We start from the raw sequence: 24,158 nt of genomic DNA on the forward strand, positions 1-24,158 counted from the left end.
AACAAAAACTCCGGTAGCAGAAGCGGAGCTTTTTTTCTTTGCGTCCTTTTCTCATTGACAGGAAGGGTCTTCTGTTTTTACTTCTTAGCATCTTGCTGTTCATCACATTAAGGAGACTTATTTTATCCAAGAGAAGACTGAAGGCAACACCATGCCACATCGTACGCATAAAAACAACAAAAATGTCGAAGAACGCCTGACTCCTGTATTTACTTCTTAGCATCTAGCACAGGGGTGGGCAATTAATTTTTACCGGGGGCCGCATGAGCTACCCGAGCACTGCTGGAGGGCCACATCGACAATATTTCAATTACATTTTGCTCAATATTATTTTTCATATATACCGTAAGATAAATAATAATAATAATAATAATAATAGTAATACTTCAACATAGTGTGTGTAACAGCATTCCATGACTAATATATATAAATTAACATTAATAATAAATGACAGTAAAATAAGCACACGTATGACTGAGGAGTCATAGTGTAACTTTGTGTGGTGTTTGAGTTGTCCGACTTTTTGTGTGGCCTTAAACGCACCAGTGGTTTAGTGCTATGCGTGTTGGTGACAGATGACAAGTTGCTTTTGGCCTGGTTTGTACGGCAGAAAATGACTAGTTTTTCGAGATAGAATTGTTTTACTCATGTTTTTGGTGTGGTTATGTCCGAATATAAACAGTTTTGTTCAATAAAGTGATGGATATAATTCCTGTCCTCGAAGCATCTCGATAGACGTTACAATAATTTAACGGTGTTCAATTGAACGGTGTTGACGAACACCATTAGGGCCGCTTGTTGTCACTGTCACTCAAAGTTGCATTGCAAAATTCCATAGAATAAATATGTTTATTTTGTTTATAATTCAGATGGGATTTGATTTGGTGCGCGGCATATACTTGCTGCGCGCAGCGGACGCTTGAGCAGTGCGCAATTGCGCAGGCACGCACCTTAGGTGAGGGGACGTTGCTTTGCAGTTCATGTGTTGTTGAAAACACGGCATTCCTCATCAACTTTTCTCTTTTTGGCGTCTCGGGTGTAAACCGTGCATCACTTGTCGCTGCATGTGCACCTTCACTCGCAGGTTACACACGGACACACGCCCATAAATAATACTTTTCAAAATAAAAGCAGCACAGTTGTATTGCGCGCAGGACATAGATGTTTTTCAACTTTATTTTGTAATTGCAGTTGTTCACATTCACTCACAATCACGCATACGTCCACACGGAAGTAATAGAAATAACGATTTTCAAAACAAAAGCAGCACCGTTGTATTGCACACTCGACATAGATACTTTTTTAAATTTATTTTGTAATTTATAATTGGCCTCACGCGGGCCGGACAGGGACGCACAAAGGGCCGGATGCGGCCCGCGGGCCGCAGAATGCCCAGGTCTGATCTAGCAGTTCATTAAAATTAGAAGACTCCATTTATTAGAAAAGAGACTGAGGGCAAAATCTTGCTGAATGGAATGGTAAAGAAACAACAAAAGGCAGGAGAACGAGGGTGTCCTGTATTTACTTCTCAGCACGCCGCATTACTCAAATACAACAGAAATCGGGAAGAACAGGGTGTCCCCTTGTTAGTTATTATGTTGCGGTTCGTCACAGCAGAGAGACTCAAATTATTTAAAAAGGAGGCTGAGGACAAACCTACGCCGAATTGAACATATCAGAAACATAAAAAATGGTGGAGAACAAGCGTCTCCAATGGTTACTTCTTAGCATCTAGCGGCTTGGTACAATTTTTTCGAGAGAAGACTTAGGGCAATACCCTGCTGCATATTTTGCATTTCTTGTCTTTCACTGATAGTGTTTTAGTCTTAGTATTTTATCTGTTTTAAAAGTTAAAGGCCTACTGAAATGATTTTTTATTTATTTAAACGGGGATAGCAGATCCATTCTATGTGTCATACTTGATCATTTCGCGATATTGCCATATTTTTGCTGAAAGGATTTAGTATAGAACAAAGACGATAAAGTTCATAACTTTTGGTCTCTGATAAAAAAAAAAGCCTTGCCCCTACCGGATGTAGCGTGACGTAGTCAGTTGATAGCCTCCTCATATTTTCCTATTGTTTTCAATGCAGCTAGAGCGATTCGGACCGAGAAAGCGACGATTACCCCATTAATTTGAGCGAGGATGAAAGATTCGTGGATGAGGAACGTTAGAGTGACGGACTAGAATGCAGTGCAAGACATATATTTTTTCGCTCTGACCGTAACTTAGGTACAAGCTGGCTCATTGGATTCCACACTCTCTCCTTTTTCTATTGTGGATCCCGGATTTGTATTTTAAACCACCTCGGATACTATATCCTCTTGAAAATGAGAGTCGAGAACGCGAAATGGACATTCACAGTGACTTTTATCTCCACGACAATACATCGACGAAACACTTTAGTTACGGAGCTAACGTGATAGCATCGTGCTTAACTGCATATAGAAACAAAATAAATAAATCCCCGACTGGAAGGATAGACAGAAGATCAACAATACTATTAAACCATGGACATGTAAATACACGGTTAATGCTTTCCAGCCTGGCGAAGGTTAACAATGCTGTTGCTAACAACGCCATTGAAGCTAACTTAGCTAGGGAGCTAACGTGATAGCAACGGGCTCAAATGCAGATAGAAACAAAATACATAAACCCCTGACTGGAAGGATAGACAGAAAATCAACAATACTATTAAACCATGAACATGTAAATACACGGTTAATGCTTTCCAGCTTGGCGAAGCTTAAAAATGCTGTTGCTAACGACGCCATTGAAGCTAACTTAGTAACGGGACCTCACAGAGCTATGATAAAAACATTAGCGCTCCACCTACGCCAGCCAGCCCTCATCTGCTCATCAACACCCGTGCTCACCTGCGTTCCAGCGATCGACGGAAGAACGAAGGACTTCACCACGATCATCCGTGCGGTCGGTGGCTAGCGTCGGCTAGCGCGTCTGCTATCTGAGTTAAAGTCTTCCTGGTTGTGTTGCTTTAGTCCGCCGCTAATACACCGATCCCACCTACAACTTTCTTCTTTGTAGTCTTCATTGTTCATTAAACAAATTGCAAAAGATTCACTAACACAGATGTCCAGAATATTGTGGAATTATGTGATGAAAACAGAGCTAATTTGTATTGGATACAATGGGGTACCGGTACTTCTGTTTCACTGGTTACGTCACGCGCATATGTCATCATCCAAAGACGTTTTCAACCGGAAGTTTAGCGGGAAATTTAAAATTGCACTTTATAAGTTAACCCGGCCGTATTGGCATTTGTTGCAATGTTAAGATTTCATCATTGATATATAAACTATCAGACTGCGTGGTCGGTCGTAGTGGGTTTCAGTAGGCCTTTAAGCTTTTTTTTTTTTTAAATGTTGTTTTTTAATGTAGCACTTTAAGATTTACTTAAATGAGAAGTGAGTAACAAATACAATCTATCGTGTTTTTCTACTATTTTTGGCGAACGTTGCGGTGTCCCACTCCTCCACCTTAAAAAAGCCTCAGTCTCGTATTCCTTTGAGTACAGATCAATCACTCTATTCTAAGAGAGCACAGCTTGTAGGTTCAATGTGCACAACTGAATATCTTAGTTGCTCAGACAGCAATGAGTTTATATAAGTTTAGATTGGAATATGTTGTTTCTTAATGCAGAAAGACGTTAATATCTCCTTTTCATGTTAGCATTGAAGCTACCGAGTTGGCACCAGTCAGTCCGTGAGTTTATTGAAGTGCAAATATCAATAATGTTTTTTGATCAAATTAATTCTAAATGATAACCATCAGGAGTTTGTTGTAATCATTATCAACGTTTATTGTTACACATTTTATTAGAGAGGAGATTGGCGGCAAAACCATGCTGCATCATAAATAGGTTGGGCATTGCATTGAGCATCCTTGGGAATCAAAACTAAATTAAATATTTTTTAAATATTTGGGTTTGTAGTTTCGAAGCCGGATATTCACTGAGCAACAAAGAAGAAATAGCTGCCACCATTTGTTTTTAAAGGTCTTCTTAATAAAGGGGACATTTGATGAAGAAAGAACTTAGCATCCTCATTTATACCATTCAAACCTTTCTGATGACCTTGCCTGATCGAGAATCTTTAGGAATCGGAATTATTCAAATTCCAACAATGCCCAACCCTAATCATAAACAACAGAGATGGAAGTTTCCTGTATTGAAATGACTTATTGTTATTGGCATGGAACTGGCAAACTGACAAAATTATACAGGCAAACAGCAGGGTAAAAATATAATAATCAAACGTGTTAACACGGTGTTAAATCTGGACAAATGTGCAGACAAGCCCGAATGATGGACCCCCTGCCTCATTTCTTGAAAGCCTTCCAGTTGGATGGAATACGCAATACTGATGTATCACGTTTTTTTGTTTCTTTTCTCAGCGCACAGATTGACCAGTCAGCTGTGACTCTCCCATGGTTTCGCTGATAATTCATAATCGCCCCGCCATGGAGCCGCTGCATTCAATAAGAATTGTAAATCAGCAAGCCAAGCATATCAATGTATGACAGACTGTGGCTGTGGATGGCCCCGAGCCAGTGAGGAGTTAGCGCACAATAGCTTTCCCCCCATCGAGCGGAGGCCCAAGGACTGGAAATACCAGTGTGGCACAAGGGAGGCTCTTCAATCAGCACAATGCATGGCACTGCTCGAGACAAATGTTGTGCTGAGACATGTTGTTAACCTTTACGACCTTTTTGGGGAGAAATGCCGGCGTGCTGCTATGCTTCTGACAAGCTGGAAAGGTGTAGTGGCGCTTAGGGAGGCACAAAGCGTGGAGAGAGAAAAAATAACAGAAAATCTTTCTGCTTGTTATGGTGGTAATTAAAAAAAAAAGAAACACTTCTATGGCTCTCATCCCTGTGCTAGCACCACTGCTAAACAAACATTTGCTCTTTATTCTGCAGCTAGGACACAACAATCAAAACGTTTGCCTTTTAAACACCCAAGCCAGCCAAGAATGTTGACAAAGACCACAGGAAGTAATCCCTCCTAAATCTGCCCATTCTTTCCCTTTTTAAGGCTCCAATTTCAGCTTTCGTTGGCCCTCAGTAGGTATGCGCCTGTGCACTTGTGGCTGCCGCCTCACGCTCTCGTTTGTCTGGCTTTCTTGTCATATATCTGCAGAGCGAAACAGACGCCATACCTGTGCGGCCTACTTTGGAGATGTCTCGTTTTGTGCGTCGAGATCGCGTTTGAATAACAAGCTCGAGAGGGGAATTTAAACAGACGTCTCAATAAAGTCACGGTCATCCAAAGTCGTAAGCTCACAACTACTGCTACTTAACATTTAATAGACTCTCAAGGCTATAATAAATGTGATGACGCAAATAAGGCCTTTATATATATATTTATACTTTGATTGCTTAAACTATTTCTTAAGAAAATACAACCACCTCTCTGAAGTGCTTATGATACGCTACAATGCCAACGCTCTATTTCACAGCAGTCAATTTTGACACATGACACACACAGTTAGCAGGATGACCTACAGAACACTAACTGATTTTCTTGTAGGCGGGCGGTGCACACATAATGGAAGCAGCCATTCAAATATGGTGAGGATCTGGAGAAAGGTGCAGATACCTAGGACTTACATTCTGAGGAGGGTAGAAATACAGTACATTTACTCCTTTACGTTTACTTAAGTACCGTATTTTCTGGACCGTAGGGTGCACCGGATTATAAGGCGCACTGTCGATGAGCGGGTCTATTCAGGTCTTTTTTCATACAGAAGGCGCACCGGATTACAAGGCGGATTAAATGAGTCATATTATGATTTTTTTATCAATTTAAAACATTTCCAGATCTCAAATACACATCAGCCGATACCAGAAGGTAGGAGGAATTGTTTTGTTTGGACATTTCCTAAAAATGTCACCAAAATATATCCATAACTGTTTGAGTTATGTTGCTGAAAGGCAAATAAACCCTGGCAAAAATATAACCTCTTTGGCGAAGGTAAGAAAGTATGCATTCTTCAAAGCATGGTGGCCGACTTTTGTCTCGAGCGATTCCAAGGCAACACAGAGCCAACCGGTCCACCGTAGAGGACACTGCCTCATATGTAGTACAATTTGAAACCACTAAAGTGAACATTTGATGTTTATATCCATTGTCACTTTACCTATTCAGTGGCCTAGTGGTTAGAGTGTCCGCCCTGAGATCGATAGGTTGTGAGATCAAACCCCGGCCGAGTCATACCAAAGACCCAATTGGACCCATTACCTCCCTGCTTGGCAGTCAGCATCAAGGGTTGGAATCACCAAAATGATTCCTGGGCGCGGCCACCCCTGCTGCCCACTGCTTCCCTCACCTCCCAGGGAATGAACATGGGGATGGATCAAATGCAGAGGACAAATTTCACCACACCTAGTGTGCGTGTGTGTGTGTGTGACAATCATTGGTACTTTAAAGACACTCAACTGGAAGTTAATGTTCCTATACTATTCTTTGCACCTAAAAATACTTGTTTGTAAAACATTTTAGCATTATGTTTGTGTTCAATCACAGTAAGTGTGTTTATCCTAAACATTCCTGTCACTTCATTTTACACACTGTGGCATTGTTTTCAAATCATTTTTGTTTTGCACGTATACCGTGAGATTTTGATACCGTTCCATACCTAATTATTAACAATAACATTGACAAACTTGCTGCAGCTGCTCGCTTCAATTCACTTCATTTCACTTGCTTCATTTCCGTCGAGTCTCAGCATGCGTTTAAAACCACACTGCTGTTATTAGATGGTAACATCTGAGGACAATGTAGAAGACAAACACATTTCACACTTCAGATGACCAAATGTATGATTAGGCTATGCGTGGGTGTCCCATTAAGGACATGTGGGCCACCGATGAAATGTGACAGTTTTTTTTTTAATGGTGTCGAAAGTAAGCATCAAAAATGGAAATATAAAGTTAAAGACAACATGTAATCAGAAAAAGCTGACACGTTGATACTGATAATGAACAAAAGTACAAATATTTTTCTTTAAATATATTAATAATAATCTATTAGTAAACTGACAGATATAAGTAAGAACGTTACACTACTTTATACTAGAAATGGCAACAGTGTAGGACAGGGGTGGGCAATTAATTTTTACCGGGGGCCGCATGAGCAACCCGAGCACTAATGGAGGGCCACACCGACAATGTTTCATTTAAATTTTGCTTAAATTATTTTTGATATACCGTAAGATAAAAAATAATAATATTTTCATTTAACCTAACTTATCTTTATACAAAAGCAGATGGCTTTTGATGGTTTTATTTTTAACACTTTCTTACACAACACTTCCTGATGTATAATACAATGCAAAAATTTCAATTTTCCTGCATCCTCTTTGTTGTGAACGTAGCATGCCTGTAAGGTGATTGGCGAAGAAGGAGGAAGCGTTGCTGTTGTGGAAATGAGGAGTGAGGATAGATGTGCAAGTGGAAAGAACGAGATAAGTTGAGCTGTGTTAGTATAGGTTGCTCAATAAAAGTTTAAAAAGAGCGTCAGACTTGGTGTGCACTTCTTCTGAACTCTACAATTGATGTCAGAAGTGGGATGAAATGCCTCCCAGTTCGCCTTGCCATCAAACCTGGGAGTCTTCATTGAGGGCGGAATTCCCCCATGCCAAGCAGCGTGCGCTGCACCTGTAGACACTGCCTCTCTCCTTCCTTTCTCTCTCTTTCTCTCTCTCTGTGGCGAGCTCCTCACGTGGCACGTACCTCTCGATGACGTAGCAGGCTGAGCACACAAGCAGCGTAGTATGCGCAAAGTTTTATTTCTGCCACCAATTGTAGCGTCCAGAAGAAGTGCACACCAAGTCTGACGCTCTTTTTAAGGTTTTATTGAGCAAGCTATACTAACACAGCTCAACTTATCTCGTTCCTTTCACACTCACGTCTATCCTCACTCCTCATTTACGCAACTCGAGAACACAACATCAACGTCAGCAGGTCGTTACACTATATTCTTTAAACACAGCAACATGTGTACTACAAATTAAGCACACGGCTTTACCTTTACTTGCAGTCCATGTCTTGTTGAAAACATGCCATTCGTCATCACCTTTTCTTTTTTTAGCGTCTCGGGGATAACCGGGAGGACCGGGCATCACTTGTCGCTGTGCGCCTTCACTAACAGGACATACGCCCATAAATAACACTTTTCAAAATAAAAACAGCACAGTTGTATTGCACGCACGACATAGATGTTTTTTTAAATTTATTTTGTAATTTCTGATTGCCACTGCGCGCACGAGCATACGTCCACACGGAAGTCATACAAATAACGCTTTTCAAAACAAAAGCAGCACCGTTGTATTGCACACTCGAAATAGATACTTTTTAAAATTTATTTTGTAATTTATGATTGGCCTCACGCGGGCCGGACAGGGACGTACAAAGGGCCGGATGCGGCCCGCGGGCCGCAGAATGCCGAGGTCTGGTGTTGGATGAATGTCCCATAACAAAAAGATAGAGAAAAAGAAGAAGCTTATCGAATGCATGCAAATTTTCAGGAATTATGCAGATCCCAAATACAGATCAGCAGGTACCAGAAGGTAAGAAAAGTTGCTTTTGCATAATATTGCGAAACAAAAGGCCAGATAATATGTCTTACCTTATATACACACCATAATAATACTTGTATGTAGAAGCACAGTACAATCCATCAAGCGGTGCGGCTTCATAGCTTACCAAAGTCGTACTAAAACATGTTGATAGATTTTTGAGCGCCATGTGTAATGTTCTATATTTTCAATGTAACATATAACATTTTGGTGTTGTTTACTTGAGTCATGTTGCAGTCTACATGTATCGCTTATGTGTGACTGCCATCATATTGCAGTCTACATGTATCTCTTATGTGTGACTGCCATCTACTGGTCACACTTATAATTTTACCATGTACCAATTAAAATAGCTTCAAGGTCGGTAAGCAAAACCAAAATTATTCCGTACATTAGGCGCGCCGAGTTATAACGCGCACTGTCGAGTTTTGAGAAAAGGAACGGATTTTCAGTGCGCCTTATAGTCCGAAAAATACCGTAGTTAACGACAAATTACATGACGTGCTGCATTCAACCTGCCCACACCCTAACACTGTTCTACCTAACATAATAAATAATTGGGATTAATATTAATGAAAATAATTGTGACTATTATTTTGACCATAATTGTGCAACCTTAATGTTAAGTATAGGGAGTTCAGCTAAATCCGCAGTATTGAAACTACCTTTGACAGAATTGCTCAGCTCAGTACAAAACAGGTATGGAAACAGGAGTTCAGAAAATTCTAATGAAAAAAGTACTGTAATTTATCAGTAATTTTAACCATGTTCTAACAGGATATGCAGTCAATGTCCGCACCTAAAGGAAACAACATTAGTTTTTCCTATCTAGCTGGTCAAAGAAGGTAAAATCACCAATGTGTGTGAGCTTTGTTTTAGTGAAAGCCTGATTATCTTCTTGCCTTTCAAGGGCCAGGAGGTCAAAGCAAACATTTCATTGGTTGGAACTAGAGATGCTAAGCTGGGGGATCCTCAGGGTATGACAGGCTGAAGGTGGAGTGTAAAGTAAATGGATTGTGATATTGTTTCCAAAAGGAACACACACACACACGCACACATTCCTTATTGATGAATGCTTCGTATGCATTCTTTGCACTGAGGACCCTCACATCAGCTGAAACCTAAAACCGGGCATTTCTGCATACCAAAGCACTATTCTGTCTTTTGAGTGTTTCTCCAGGTTTGCTCCGCTTCACCTTCAAGCCAAACCTGAGGCCTGGTCTTCAAAAAGTCGCAGTAGTTTTTCTGCGTATTGCTTAAAATGGCAGTCGATAAATTCACAAATGCATGCAAGTCTGCTCTGATCGGCTGTTCTGTAGCTGTTGGCTGCGATGAAACATAACTAAATCTATCACGGAACAAAGAAAAAAGACAATGAAAGAATTCAAATTGAAAAAGGTTTCCCACAAAAGTAATTCACTATTTACTGCAACCTGCAATCAATGCTTGGCACGCCAGTATGTGATTTGGTTGTACTTTGTTTTGTGTACAATTGGAATGAAAAGCAGTACTGGGTGTGAAGTTGTAATGATCGTCATCACGCAGCATCTGTGGGTTAAATAGGATCCATCCATCCATTTTCTACCGCTTATTCCCTTTGGGGTCGCGGGGGCGCTGGAGCCTATCTCAGCTACAATCGGGCAGAAGGCGGGGTACACCCTGGACAAGTCGCCACCTCATCGCAGGGCCAACACAGATAGACAAGACAACATTCACACTCACATTCACACACTAAGGCCAATTTAGTGTTGCCAATCAACCTATCCCCAGGTGCATGTCTTTGGAGGTGGAAGGAAGCCGGAGTACCCGGAGGGAACCCACACAGTCACGGGGAGAACATGCAAACTCCACACAGAAAGATCCAGAGGCCGGGATTGAACTCACGACTACTCAGGACCTTCATATTGTGAGGCAGACGCACTAACCCCTCTTCCACCGTGCTGCCGGTGTAACAAAAATGTTTTGTGACAATACTTGTTATTATAGCCATCAAAAGTGAGGGAAGGAGGCTTTGCATTCCACTACAGACGATTAACGAACGGAGGCATTTTTGACGGTTACAGTTTTAACGGCTGCGTGGAATTGGATTGAGCGGCGGCAAAATATACGATTGCAGGATCTCAAAGAACATTGGCTGTCTGGTATCTAATTCCTAATGTAGGAACAGGGCCTACCGTGAACCTTTAGTGTGCGTTCGCACTTGTCATACTTTGCTAATACGGATTGTTTAATCGAGTGTGAAGGCGATCATCCGAAACCTGCGGACTGAGACCCTTCATTGAGCTCAAATGTGAATGCTACATGGAACAAAGATACGGACCACTGTTAAAGGGAAACAGCACTTTTTATGGAATTTTGCTTATCATTCACAATCCTTACATAAAACAAGAACGCAAATGTTTTTTTGTTTTTTTATGCATTCTAATTTGTAAAATACGGCAAATGGGAATACACTATTCCGCCCATAAAGCCCTTTAAAAACATCCAAAAACTGCCAACAATTCTCCATTTACACCTTGTGACCTTAATATCAACCAAATAGTAGCGATGTTTTATAATAAGCACTAACGTTATCAAACTATTTGATTGATCACAGAGCGCTAACTAGCTTGACAAGCTATAGTGTTGACATACTCAGCTGGTGCTGCTGCATCGCCTCTGAGTTGGTAAAAGCTAATTCTATATGATAAATCCTGCCCCTCACCTACATGGTAGAAGGTTATAGCCACAAAATAAGATGTTGGTCAATTTTGACATCCAACTTATGCCCGGAGATGGCGAGAAAGACACAAAAGGACGCTCGTTTGCGGCACCTTAATTCTTCATCTAAACGGGAATATATGAACATCCCAACATGTATTATTTGAATAACATCACGTAATATTTTACAGATGTTCTTTAAAACATATTTTACAAGATTTTTGAGAACTCTAAGATCGAAATTATAGACCAACACATGTAACCTAGCAGGCGGCATTTTGGTTTTAAACATTTGGGCTACATTACACAATATGCCACGGAAGCTCTTAAGATGCCCATCCATCCATCCATCCATCCATTTTCTACCGCTTGTCCCTTACGGGGTTGCGGGGGGTGCTGGAGCCTATCTCAGCTGCATTCGGGCAGTAAATTGGCGGGGTACACCCTGGACAAGTCGCCACCTCATCACAGGGCCAACACAGATAGACAGACAACATTCACACTCACATTCACACACTAGGGCCAATTTAGTGTTGCCAATCAACCTATCCTCAGGTGCATGTCTTTGGAGGTGGGAGGAAGCCAGAGTACCCGGAGGGAACCCACACAGTCACGGGGAGAACATGCAAACTCCACACAGAAAGATCCCGAGCCCTGGATTGAACTCCGGACCTTCGTATTGTGAGGCACACGTACTAACCCCTGTGCTGCTGGCTCTTAAGATGCGTTTTGTAAAATTTAAGATGATAATTATAACATAAGGTGGAAATAACCTTGATATTCAACCTAGCAGGTGGCATTTTGGTTTGAAATATTTGAGTTTTGTCACATAATACATCATAAAATCTCTTTAAAAAGTATATTTCAAAAGCTTTTTGTAAAATTTAAGAATGTAATTACGGCAGAATGTGAAAATAATATTGATATTCAACCTAGCAGGTGGGATTTTGGTTTGAAATGTTTTAGTTATGTCCCATGATAAGTAACGAAAGCGCTTTAAAAGTATACTCCAGAAGCTTTTTTGTAAATTATAAAATGGTATTTAAAGCAGAATATAAAAAAACAATTTTCAACCGAGAAGGCAGTATGTTGGTTTGGAATATTCAAGTACGACAGATAAAATTAAATAAAGGCTCTTTAAAAGTGTATTTGAAAATGTTTTCTGACATCTAAGACAATAATTACACCAGTAAATGGAAATAACCTGCATATTCAACAGAGCAGATGGCATTTTGGTTTAAAATATAGCAGTAATGTCACAAAAGTTGACACAAATACCACAGAGAATGCTAAGCAAACTGCCCAAAAGTGTGCATCGAGTACATTTTTCTAACCAGACTAGAATACCTAAACACAAGTGTGAATGCAGCCTACCGGATTTTGACACCCTGCCAGGGTTTGGTACTGGAAGTGAAGCATGTGTCAGTACGAGTGTCCGTGAGGATTTAAAATAATTCTTGAAGAATAGAGCATGAAGCCTTGTTTTAGTTTCAGAGATAAAAGGCACTGAAGTAAAACTTTGCAACCTTGCTGCAAAACCTCTCTATAATCCCTCCTGTATGACCACAACAAATGAGACTAATACATTCAAGGCATTCATAAGATGGATAATGAACTGCTTCTTGAAAGGTTGGCGCAATCTCATTAACGTCAAGCGCCACCATGGTAACTCACCTTGTGACAAGTGGCAGCAGCAGAGAAGTATCAGGAGGCAGGCAAAGAGTGGACACCTCCACAATGAAGAGGCCATTGTATCACGTTAGCAGGCGGTGACCACTAAAGATGGTTTGCACGTATTTCGGTGGTGAGATCAAGAAGCAGGAGCAAAGTCAACGATCTGTGGTTCTCTGAAGACCATCACCGGTCATAGTCTCATCTGTAGAAAAAAACACAAAAGAAGGCAAAATTGAGCAATGGAGCATAATTGCCATCCCAGCCTGCGGTGTCGTGTTGCATTCGGCTTTTTACTTGCAAGCCGTGGTGACATTATTGCAAAAACATTAATCTGGATTTAACATTTGCACACTTGATGCTGCTTAATGGTTTTACGTCAGCTCAGCTGTCAGCTGCCAAACGCACGCACAGCTGCAGTTTAGCTGCGTCTTCAAAATAATTGCTGTATCTGTTTTTAAGTATTTAGGATGATCAACAGTGTTGCCAACTCCTCAGTAAGGAAAGTAACTATTGGCTGTCATAGAAGTCGCTAGATGACATCATCGCCTCAGTTGCATAATTTATTGCAATGGACTCTGTAGAAGAGAGGAATATCGCTGTGGGAATCTGGGAGAGATCATGCAAAAGTTTAAAAACATGGTAAGTATGAATAGAACAGCAAATTAACTTTCTTCTGCTGATTCTTAGTTTGTGTTCTTTAAATTTCATTCAACTTTGTTCTGGATTGTTAAATACTAGAGCAGGGGTGCACACACTTTTTCTGCAGGCGAGCTACTTTTCAATTGATCAAGTGAAGGGTATCTACCTCATTCATATATATAATTTATATTCATTTATTTATGAAATATATGTTTTTGTTAACAAGTTAAAAGGTATTTCATGATAATACAAGCATGTTTAACACATACAGATTCCTTTCTTTCATGAAGACAAGAATATAAGTTGGTGTATTACCTGATTCTGATGACTTGCATTGATTGGAATCAGACAGTAGTGCAGATAATGTCCACATTTTCAAATGGAGGTGAAAAAAAGTCCTCCTTTCTGTCCAATACCACATGAAAGTGGTTGTTTTTTGCATCTTACTTGTCCAGCTTCCTTACTCGTTTTTATACACTTTAAAAGAAATACATTGGTGGCAAACTCCGTAGCTTGCTAGCTTGTGCACGCCAGTTTTCTGAGACTCTTAGTTTGTTAGTGCTGGCAGGATGAAGCAGGGCTTTTATTGTGAAGACAGGAACTGTGCAGTCAGTCTTTAGAGTTTTGACGGCAAGTACGGCGCAAGAGTCTGTTGAAATAAAACGTTTTTCTTGCCTTCCTGTCGGTTACTTTTTCTTAATAATGAGCTCACAAGACCCTCGGGTGCCGTGAATGTCAATCAAGTGACGAAAAGGACGTCTTAGTGAAGATTGATGATCGCTAATTTTTGGGTCTATTTTTTCAATGCCTGGCTGGAGATCGACTGACACACCCTCCGCGATCGACGTATGGACAGGTTGTGAAATGCATTAATAAACCGAATCTATTGACTGGCTCAATAACAAACGTTTGGGGCGTTGCAGGGAAGCAACATGTACATTTAAAATTACATCTCAGCCAGTTGCAGTTAGACCGTTTTTGAGTGCTTTGGAACATTGGAGAGAGCAGTCTTCCGTATGGTATCAACATGGCACACCTGGAACGAACCACTATTTTGCTACCTAGTTCTTCTATATTTTTCGAATTGAAATCGCCACATGTATGCATCTTCCTTCCTTTGCTGTGGACATTGGTTTTTGTATTTATTTTGCCAAAACTATACATTTCTGGAATAAATAGTCCCTTTTGTGCAGACACAAATGTCCACTGCAGTGTTGTCTACTTTTAATAGTAATAGTATTCCAACGCCCTTTGGGATGCCTTTTGCGGTATAAGGTGCTAATTCATTATAATTCAGAAGGAAATTGTGAGTGATTGCTTACATATGCTGTTCCGAAAAGGAAATGACAAAGCCAAAAATTAATTAAGGGCATCAATCTGATTGGACTCTTTTAGGTAATGCCATGACATCGATGTCACTTGCTTGTTTTCTGTCTACAATCTTTTCTTTAGGCTTACAGCAGAAAATGTCTAGATGTTTCAAACACCAATACATGCTAAAAACTCACTGATGGTAAATGAGAGGAACCACAAGGACAAGCTCAAATGTGCGTAAAACGCTTTTATGCGTCATAAATAGGAGCAAAAGACAAATTAATTTTGATACTTGTCTCTCTGCCCTCATGGAGTCCATCTCTCTCACCCTGCCGCTTGAAAGCTTGAGGAAGCAAATTGAAATGAATATCTGAAAAAACTTTGTCTTTCACACCTACAAGGGCGCCAGCATGAAAACAAAGAAAATGGTGTTCTTGGCACTTATTTGACACTCGCCAACGCGTCACAAATGAATGCTTCAGTTCTCCAACTCATCCCTGTTCTACTTTTCCTGTTTCCTCATGGGGAGGGAGAGACAGAGAAGTGTAGTGGGGAGGCTGTCGCTCCGGCAACGCAAGCACGACTGCTTTGTGAGCTTACTTTTGTCTTCTTCGTTATCGAGGGCGGCGCAACATAAAAAACAGCCCTTTTGTCTGCAGAGGCAGCAAAAAGGTTGCAGGCCCAGACAGACTAGCACTGCAGACAGATAAGCTGCTTACCGGCGTCAAACACCAAGGAGGAAACGTGTTGTGTTGTGCTGTGCTGTGTTGTAACTCAAATGGTACACACACACAAACGCAGAGACACCACACATAAATGCATGCACACGTCTGCTGGCGGGCATGCAGTTTTTAATGTATTGTGTCTTGTTTACTCCAATTGGGTTGCAATCACACACACGCGCACGCACACGTGTGCACACACGCGCGCACACACACATACACGCACAAAAGACCACTTGGAAGCTGTCACCATGCAAAGACGATGTAAATAAATCTACCCATCAACCTTAGATTTATAGTGATTTGTGTCAGTTACTTTAGATTTACAACGGGTGTGTTTTATATGCTGTGGGAGTGTTGTTTGGCAAGACGCGCATGTGTATACATGATCGATTGGCGACCTGTTTGTTTATGTTGCAGTGTTATTGTCAACTGTCTTATTTTTATCCACATTTGAAAGATTCTAACATGGAGGATATCCTAGTCAATGCATTTAGTTGTCCTCTTTACACAGCCATTACCAATATCTGAATTGGGCCACAAAGTGTGTTTACAGTGGATTCCTGCTATTCGCAGGGATTATAATTCCAAGGCTGAAAAAAAACTGGCATAAAGATTTGTACTTTCAAAACATGCAGTTACACATCTTGACAAAGCATCTTCCTGCTGGAAAATGTTAATTGAATAGACTTGTGACACTTGGATGAATGTGTACAAATAGTGTATAAATGTGTACAAATATTGTGTGAAGATGTGAAGTGAAGTGAATTATATTTAAGGCTGAAACGACGCGTCGACATAGTCGACGTCATCGGTTACGTAAATACGTTGACGCCGTTTTTCTGCGTCGACGCGTCGCATATTTACGTCACACTACCGTCATGGCGGAGCGCAAAGCAGACGGTGCGAGCGAGGGGGAAAAAGCACGCCAAAAGTCGTCAAAAGTGTGGGAGTATTTCAATACACGGCCTAATAATGTTGTTGTATGCACACTGTGTCGAGCGGAAATGGCCTATGATAGCAGCACAACGGCTATGAATGAACATTTGAAAAGAAAACCATCAACCATCAACTAGTCAATCGTCCGCGTGAGCATACGTTGTCATCATTACACAAAAAACATGAATGTGTCATTTGTATCTGCTAGGGGTGTAACGGTACATGTTTTGTATTGAACCGTTTCGGTACGGGGCTTTCGGTTCGGTACGGGGGTGTACCGAACGAGTTTCTAAGCTAAAGCTAAAGTCTTAACAAGCTGCTTTGCTCATTCTGCCTCTGTCTCAGCACGCAGCATTGTCCCACCCACACAACCATCTGATTGGTACACAGAAAGCATTATCAGCAGTGCGTATTCAGAGCGTTAACAGCCAATCAGCAGTGCGTATTCAGAGCGCATGTAATCAGCGCTTCAGCGTCGAGCAGATAGGTGTTTAGCAGGTGAGCATCAGGCAGCGGACTCTCCCCAAATGATAATAAACACCTCCCAGTCAACTACTACTAACATCACTATGAGCCCGTTGACCTTCTAGAAACTTAAACTGCAGCTCAGCTCACTCGCAGTCCTGGCTTGAGGTGAAGGCTAATTACCTCTCAGTTCCAGCCACATTGACCCCTTCTGAGCGCCTATTTTCAGCTGCTGGGAATATTGTAAACAAGAAAAGAAGCAGCCTCACGCCAGAGCATGTAGACATTCATTACAACTGTTAGTCACTCACTGGAATGAGTAGAATTGGTTATTCTGTACTGTGTTGGACTGGATGTTTATTTTGCACATTTTAAAAGCAATACTTAATGTTTACAGTGCTCCAGAATATTTAGATTGGCACTTTTTTGTATTGGATGTTTATCTTTATTTTTGCACATTTTAGCAAATAAGCAATACTTTCACTTTTGTTGAAATGTTTACACTGTTGTTACAGAACATTTCGGTTTGCACTTTTTTGTATTGGATGTTTAGCTTTATTTTTGCACATTTTAAAGCAAAATAAGCAATACTTTTACTTTTGAAATGCTTATACTATTGCAGAATATTAAGATTGGCACTGGATGTTTACTTTTATATTTGCACATTAAAAAGCAAATAAGGTACTTTTAATTTTGTTAAATGTTAAAAGTTTTAAATGTTTACATTGTTACAGAATATTTTGTCATGTTGTTGTCAATGTTGACTGAGTGGCCATACTTTTTTTTTTTTGTAAATAAAAGTCATGCCTTTTGAAAAAACTGGCCTACATTTATTTTTTCATCTTCATTTTAAATAAAAAAAGAATCGGTAAAAGTAAAAATAATCTATAGATTAATCAAAAAAATAATCTGTAGACTAACCGATTAATCGAAAAAATAATCTATAGATTAATCGATAGAAAAATAATCGTTAGCTGTAGCCTTAATTATATTTATGTAACGCTTTTCTCTAGTGACTCAAAGTGCTTTACACCGTAAAACCCATGATCTAAGTGAACTAACCGAGCCACACGGCCCCGTGTGTGTAAATGTGTATAAATATTTTGTATAAATGCGTATAAATGTTGTGTGAAAATGTGTACAAATAGTGTGGAAAATATTGTGTGAAAATATGTAATAATATTGTGTATAGATGTATATAAATATTGTGTGAAAATATGTATCAATATTTAACATAAGTGTATATAAATATTGTACATTAATATTTTGGGGAAATGTGTATAAATATTGTGTGAAAATGCGTATAAATAATGTGTATAACCATTGTGTATAACTGTGTAAATAGTGTATAAATGTGCATTAATATCGTGTATAAATATTGTGTGAAAATGTGTATAAATATTGTGTATAGATGTGTATAAATATCTGAAAATGTGTGTAAATAGTGTGTATAAATATTGTGTGAAAATACGTATCAAAATTGTGTATAAATATTTTGTGAAAATATGTATTAATATTGTGTATAAATATTTTGTGGACATTATAAATATTTTCCATAAATGTACATAATTATTTTATGAAAATATGTATAAATATTGTGTGAAAATGTGTACACATTTTAGGGGTGTGAATCTTTGGGCACCTTAACAATTCAATTAGATTTCAATTACTTGGTTGACTATTCAATTCAGAATCCACTCTCAATTCAACACGATTTTCGACTCAAACCGATTCTCGAAATGTATTATTTGTAGTGCTGTCAAAGTTAATGCGATGATAACTTTTTAACTATAAATTCCTTTAGCGGCACACATTTTTTAAGGCGCATGGGAAATATAATGGCATTTTGTAACTGTTGAGCCACAAGTGGGAAAATAGCGAGCAGAAATGCAATAAGAAAAGGGTACAGTATGGAAATCCTATGTCCAAAGCCATGACAAGTCTATTTTATTTTCCATGACCGCGAGACGATGTCACTGGAGCAAATGCGGGCTCGCATACTTTGCCACTTGCATGGAGATGGTCTAAAAACGTCTTTTTGAAAATTTATTTTTTATTTGTATTTTTTTTTAAACTAACGATTTGTTAAATTTATGAAACGTTTTAGAATCTGTCTAAATAAGAATCAGGATTTGAATGTGAATTGATGTTTTTTGCACCCCGAATAAATGATACCGGTACCGGTATATAAATAGTGTTAAAATGTGTATATTTATTTGGTATACATCTGTATAAATATTGTATGAAAATATGTATAAATATTGTGTATACATGTGTTTAAAAATTGTGTACAAATGTGTATGAATACTGTGTATGAAGTGTGTAAATATGTATAAAGTTGTATTATTATTATTGTGTGAACATATGTATGAATATTGTGTATAAGTATGGTGTACAAATGTGTATGAATACTGTGTATGAAGTGTGTAAATATGTATAAATTTGTATTATTATTGTGTGAACATATGTATGAATATTGTGTATAAGTATTGTGTATAAATGTGTATAGTGTAAGAATATTTAGTATAAATGTGACTAAATATTATGTATAAATGTGTATAAATATTTGAAAAGGACTATAAATGGGTATAAACATTGTGTCAAAAAATGTATAACTATTGTGTATAAGTGTGTATAAATGTAGTGTTAAAATGTATATAAATATTGAGCATTTCTATTACAGATTACATTACAAAACATATTTGACAAAGCATGGTCGTAATGTAGAACATTTTTATTTTGTTAGAGTCATTAAACCGGATTTGACGCGTATCGCTTTTATTTTGAAGCCGGAAGTGTGTGGTTGGTTTGAGAAAAGGTCTTGACATGATTTGATGACAATAAAAATATGTCAAAAAAACGCACCTCTAAGCGTCCCGCCTGCCCACCATCTTTCCTTTCTGCTGAGCTTGTATCTCATCTTACTAAACTAGTTACAGTAACAATGTACATTTCATGTTATCAAGTCACTAAACTAATCTAAACATGGAAGTAAGCCACATCCCTTTGAATGCAAGCGCGCCAGCAGACATTTGCTCCAGTGATGACGGCTCACGGTTATCATGGAGGTAAATAGTCTTATCTTGTCGGGAGAACAAATTGCAATGATTTTGGACCAGGGCTTTCTATAATGTACCCTTTTCTTTGGCTGTTTCAGCTCGCTATCTTTTGCCCGCATGTGGATCAACAGCAACTGAACGCAGATACATTATCCCACACTACGGAATGGACCAAGGGTCAGACAGTACACGTGCACATTAAAAAATGTCCGCCGTTTAAGAAAATTATAGTTAACGCGTTATTATCGTTTGACAGCCCTAAAAATGTGTATAAATATATATATATATATATATATATATATATATATATATATATATATATATATATATATATATATATATATATATATATATGTATGTATGTATTTATATGAATATATATGTGTATGTATATATATGTATATATATATATAAATATATATATATATATGTATATATATATATAAATATATATATATATATATATATATATATATATTGTGGACAAATACTGTGTAAAGATGTGCATAATTATTGTGTAAAAATGTGCATAAATATTGTGAATAAGTGTGTAAATGTGTAAAAATATGTCCTAATTAAACCCAGATTTTTGCACCTGAAAACCCACTAAAACCGTCACCTATTATCATATAGAGAACATTATATGTGTATAAACAATATAGGTCTGAATAAGGCAAGGTAAGTTAATTTATAGACCACAATTTGTAAACAAGGCAATTCAAAGTGCTTTACAGAAAATTACAAAAGGGCAACAAATAAAAATCTAATAATTATAAAATCTAATCATAATTCAGTTTTATTATTCCACTACACAATCATATTATAATATTAAACAAATTTAAATACTTTAGGTTTATCCACTATTGTGCTGAAATGTGTGAGGGACCTCACAAGATGCATGGGATACATTACAGTTGTCCACAATTAACCATTTCTATTCACTGGAAGCTAAACTCGCAGCTTGGATGTTTGCACCATGCACGAAAGCCTTACACATAGATTCGTATAAATACTGCAACAATATATAATGTGCCCAGAACTTACATGTCAACGTACAGTTTATTTCATATGCATGTAACCAGTTTTGTTTTTATTGTAAAATAAATCTCAAAAGTCATTGTGGGGGATACACCATCCATTTCTATTGAAATGAAACTAAACTCACTTAGATTTTTGCGCTTTTAAATTTAAAAAAACTTTCAACTGAAATGAAATAGAGACTGTAAAAATGGTATCAAAATACACAAACAATAAACACATACAACAAATTTTGCTTTCATCTACTTTAACATACATGAGAGGTCTCAAAAGCTACAGTGGGGGCGTCTACAACCATGCATATAATTATGTGTGTATAAAATACAGCCTGTATAATACATCTTATAAATAAAACTAAATTTGCTCTCCACCGCTATTAAAATTAAATCTCAAGGGATGTCACGTGGGATACGCTGCGGTCGTCTACAGGCGTCTATTTCTGCTATAATGAACCTAAAATTGCAGCATAGTCAGCTCTGATGGGCTTTCCACGCCTCACTAATGCGCTTGAATATTTCTGGCAGCATGAAATCTTTTTAAGTTTCACATGAGCACAACGAAGATCACCAGTGAAGTCATCCTATATGATCAATGGCTACTCGGGGGAGGACAGCTGATAGACAGCCAAGATGGATCCCTATCCAGCCTGATGCACTGTTTATTATTTGTTTTTTCATCACTGCCAAGGAAACAGACTCATTTAGACCGGGGTGGTTATGGTTTTTATTTGTTGCTCAATAACCAAATATTTCAGTAAGCCACCAGTTGACTGGCGGGCACGGCACCAGCTCTCCCAGATTGCACATGACATCTTCCTACAAATGCACTCGCCCGTTCATCATTTCTTAATATGAGCCCCTAGGGACTGCGTGGTGACTGCGATGGTGGCTGACAAAGAGTTGGGAAGATGCCCCACATCACACCACAGCACTTCTGGCCCGCTGAGCCTTGGAGCCCCTCCAGGCACCAGGGGGCCAAGAGCCCACGGATGCAGGTTTGCCCTCCCCACCCCGGGGTTCTTTCTTCCGATTAGCCCTGCATGCGACGTCACCCCGCTGAGTAACACGTCTTCTTTCTCCCTTAAGCTGGGAGGAGCTCATCTTCCTAAAAATAATGTTTTTTGTTAGGTGGGATTTCCGCCACCGAAGCCGACAAGACTTGGGGGGAAAGGGATTAGGTGATTAACATCAAGATGCTTTACACAAGTACTGACAGATGCATCATAATTTCACATCGGGGGGCGCCATGTTGCATGAAGGGTGGGGCTGAGAGGTTCTCAAGCAGAAAATTAGTTTAAGAGGTAAGTGAAGCATTGCTAACCCTAACAAGATTGTGTCGCGGCATTAACTACACCCCAGCACTACTTTAACTTATTTAAAGCAGCGGCAAGGAATATCTGGGCTTTCCCCTCTTGAGCTTTAACCTTTACATTCATGTCCTAAACTGTTTTCTGTTGAAAACCTAGATTTACGCTAAAGGAAATGTGATAAGAAGATGTCAGGAATGCTGATTAAACCTGCCAACAGCATTAAATGAGCACTCGCGCCACCAAGCAAATCTGGGGCCCGTGCCAGCCAGGACTGTCAGTAAATTGTACATTTTTGCCAGTAAACTTTCACCAAGATGAACAGCTCTGCATTTTTTTATGTGTGACTATTTTTATGTATGGAAATCCCCTCAAAACATGTGATTCATTTGTCCTAAATATGGTTACAACGATACCAGAATTTTAGGAGTCGATACCAATGAATTTCCATGATTCCCTATACTTATTTGATACCAGGATACATAAAAAACAACATAAAAAGAACTGAACCCAAGTACTTGTAAGTTCACTACTTTATTGAAAAGTGTTTTAAAGTGTCAGGTATTTTATTTTATATTTTTTATGGATTTTTTTATGAATCAGTCCAACAAAATAACACACAATAAATGGTAAATGGGTTATACTTGTATAGCACTTTTCTACCTTCAAGGTACTCAAAGCGCTTTACACTATTTCCACATTCACCCATTCACACACTGATGGCGGGAGCTGCCATGCAAGGCGCTAACCTTGCATGGCTAACCACGACCCATCAGGAGCAAGGGTGAAGTGTCTTACTCAAGGACATAACGAACGTGACTAGGTTGGTAGAAGCTGGGGATCGAACCAGGAACCATCCGGTTGCTGGCACGGCCACTCTCCCAACTTCACCACGCCGTTCTTGTAATAACAAGAATAATACCATAATAATACAATTCTAATTCCAAAACCAAACCCGGCCCAGCAACATTCAGAATAGCAATCAACAGAGCAATTGAGAGGAAACACAAACATGACACAAAACAATCCAAAAGTAGTCAAACAAAAATGAATAATATCAACAACAAATTATGTGCGTCCCAAAGTCACCAGCCTTGGCGTCACTATAGACAGCGATTTTAAATTTGACAAACAAGTCAATGGCGTTTTAAAATCGTGTTTTTATCATCTTCGTCTTTTAGTAAAGGTAAAACCATTTTTATCTTTTAACCTTTTTGAACAAGTCGTGCTTGCTTTTATTTCAAGTCGCCTGGACTACTGCAAGGCACTTTATGCTGGCATTAGCCAAAAAGCTCTCTCCCGGTTGCAGTTAGTCCAGAACGCGGCAGCACGACTTTTAACAGGGGCCAGGAGACGCGAGCATATAACCCCAATTCTTCGGAGTTTGCACTGGCTCCATGTTCATTTTAGAATTGATTTTAAAACCTTGCTGTTTGTTTTTAAAGCTTTACATGGACTGGCACCTCAGTATATCTCGGACCTCATCCAAGTTTACACTCCTGCGCGCGCTCTGAGGTCCGAGAGCCAGCTCCAGCTCGTGGTGCCCAGGACGAGACTTAAAACCAGGGGAGACAGGGCCTTCTCTGTGGTCGGCCCTAAGCTCTGGAACACTCTGCCCCTCCATGTTCAAACTGCTTCCACAGTGGAGTGTTTTAAGTCTCGTCTTAAGACCCACTTTTATTCTTTGGCTTTTAACACTACGTG

General features: G+C 39.2%; 1 protein-coding gene across 6 annotated transcripts in view; it reads right to left on the bottom strand.

The window, feature by feature from the left end:
• LOC133630768 (adhesion G protein-coupled receptor L2-like) overlaps positions 1-24,158 on the bottom strand; it is a 245,338-nt gene that overhangs the window by 162,639 nt on the left and 58,541 nt on the right. For all 6 annotated transcript variants that reach the window (XM_062022490.1, XM_062022488.1, XM_062022491.1 and 3 more), the window contains exon 2: positions 12,973-13,174. In XM_062022490.1, coding sequence (XP_061878474.1) covers positions 12,973-13,048 — 76 coding nt within the window. In that variant the 5' untranslated portion in view covers positions 13,049-13,174. The remainder of the gene's footprint in view (positions 1-12,972; positions 13,175-24,158) is intronic.

The sequence above is a fragment of the Entelurus aequoreus genome, linkage group LG16, assembly GCF_033978785.1.
Source record: "Entelurus aequoreus isolate RoL-2023_Sb linkage group LG16, RoL_Eaeq_v1.1, whole genome shotgun sequence".
NCBI classification, from domain to species: domain Eukaryota; kingdom Metazoa; phylum Chordata; class Actinopteri; order Syngnathiformes; family Syngnathidae; genus Entelurus; species Entelurus aequoreus.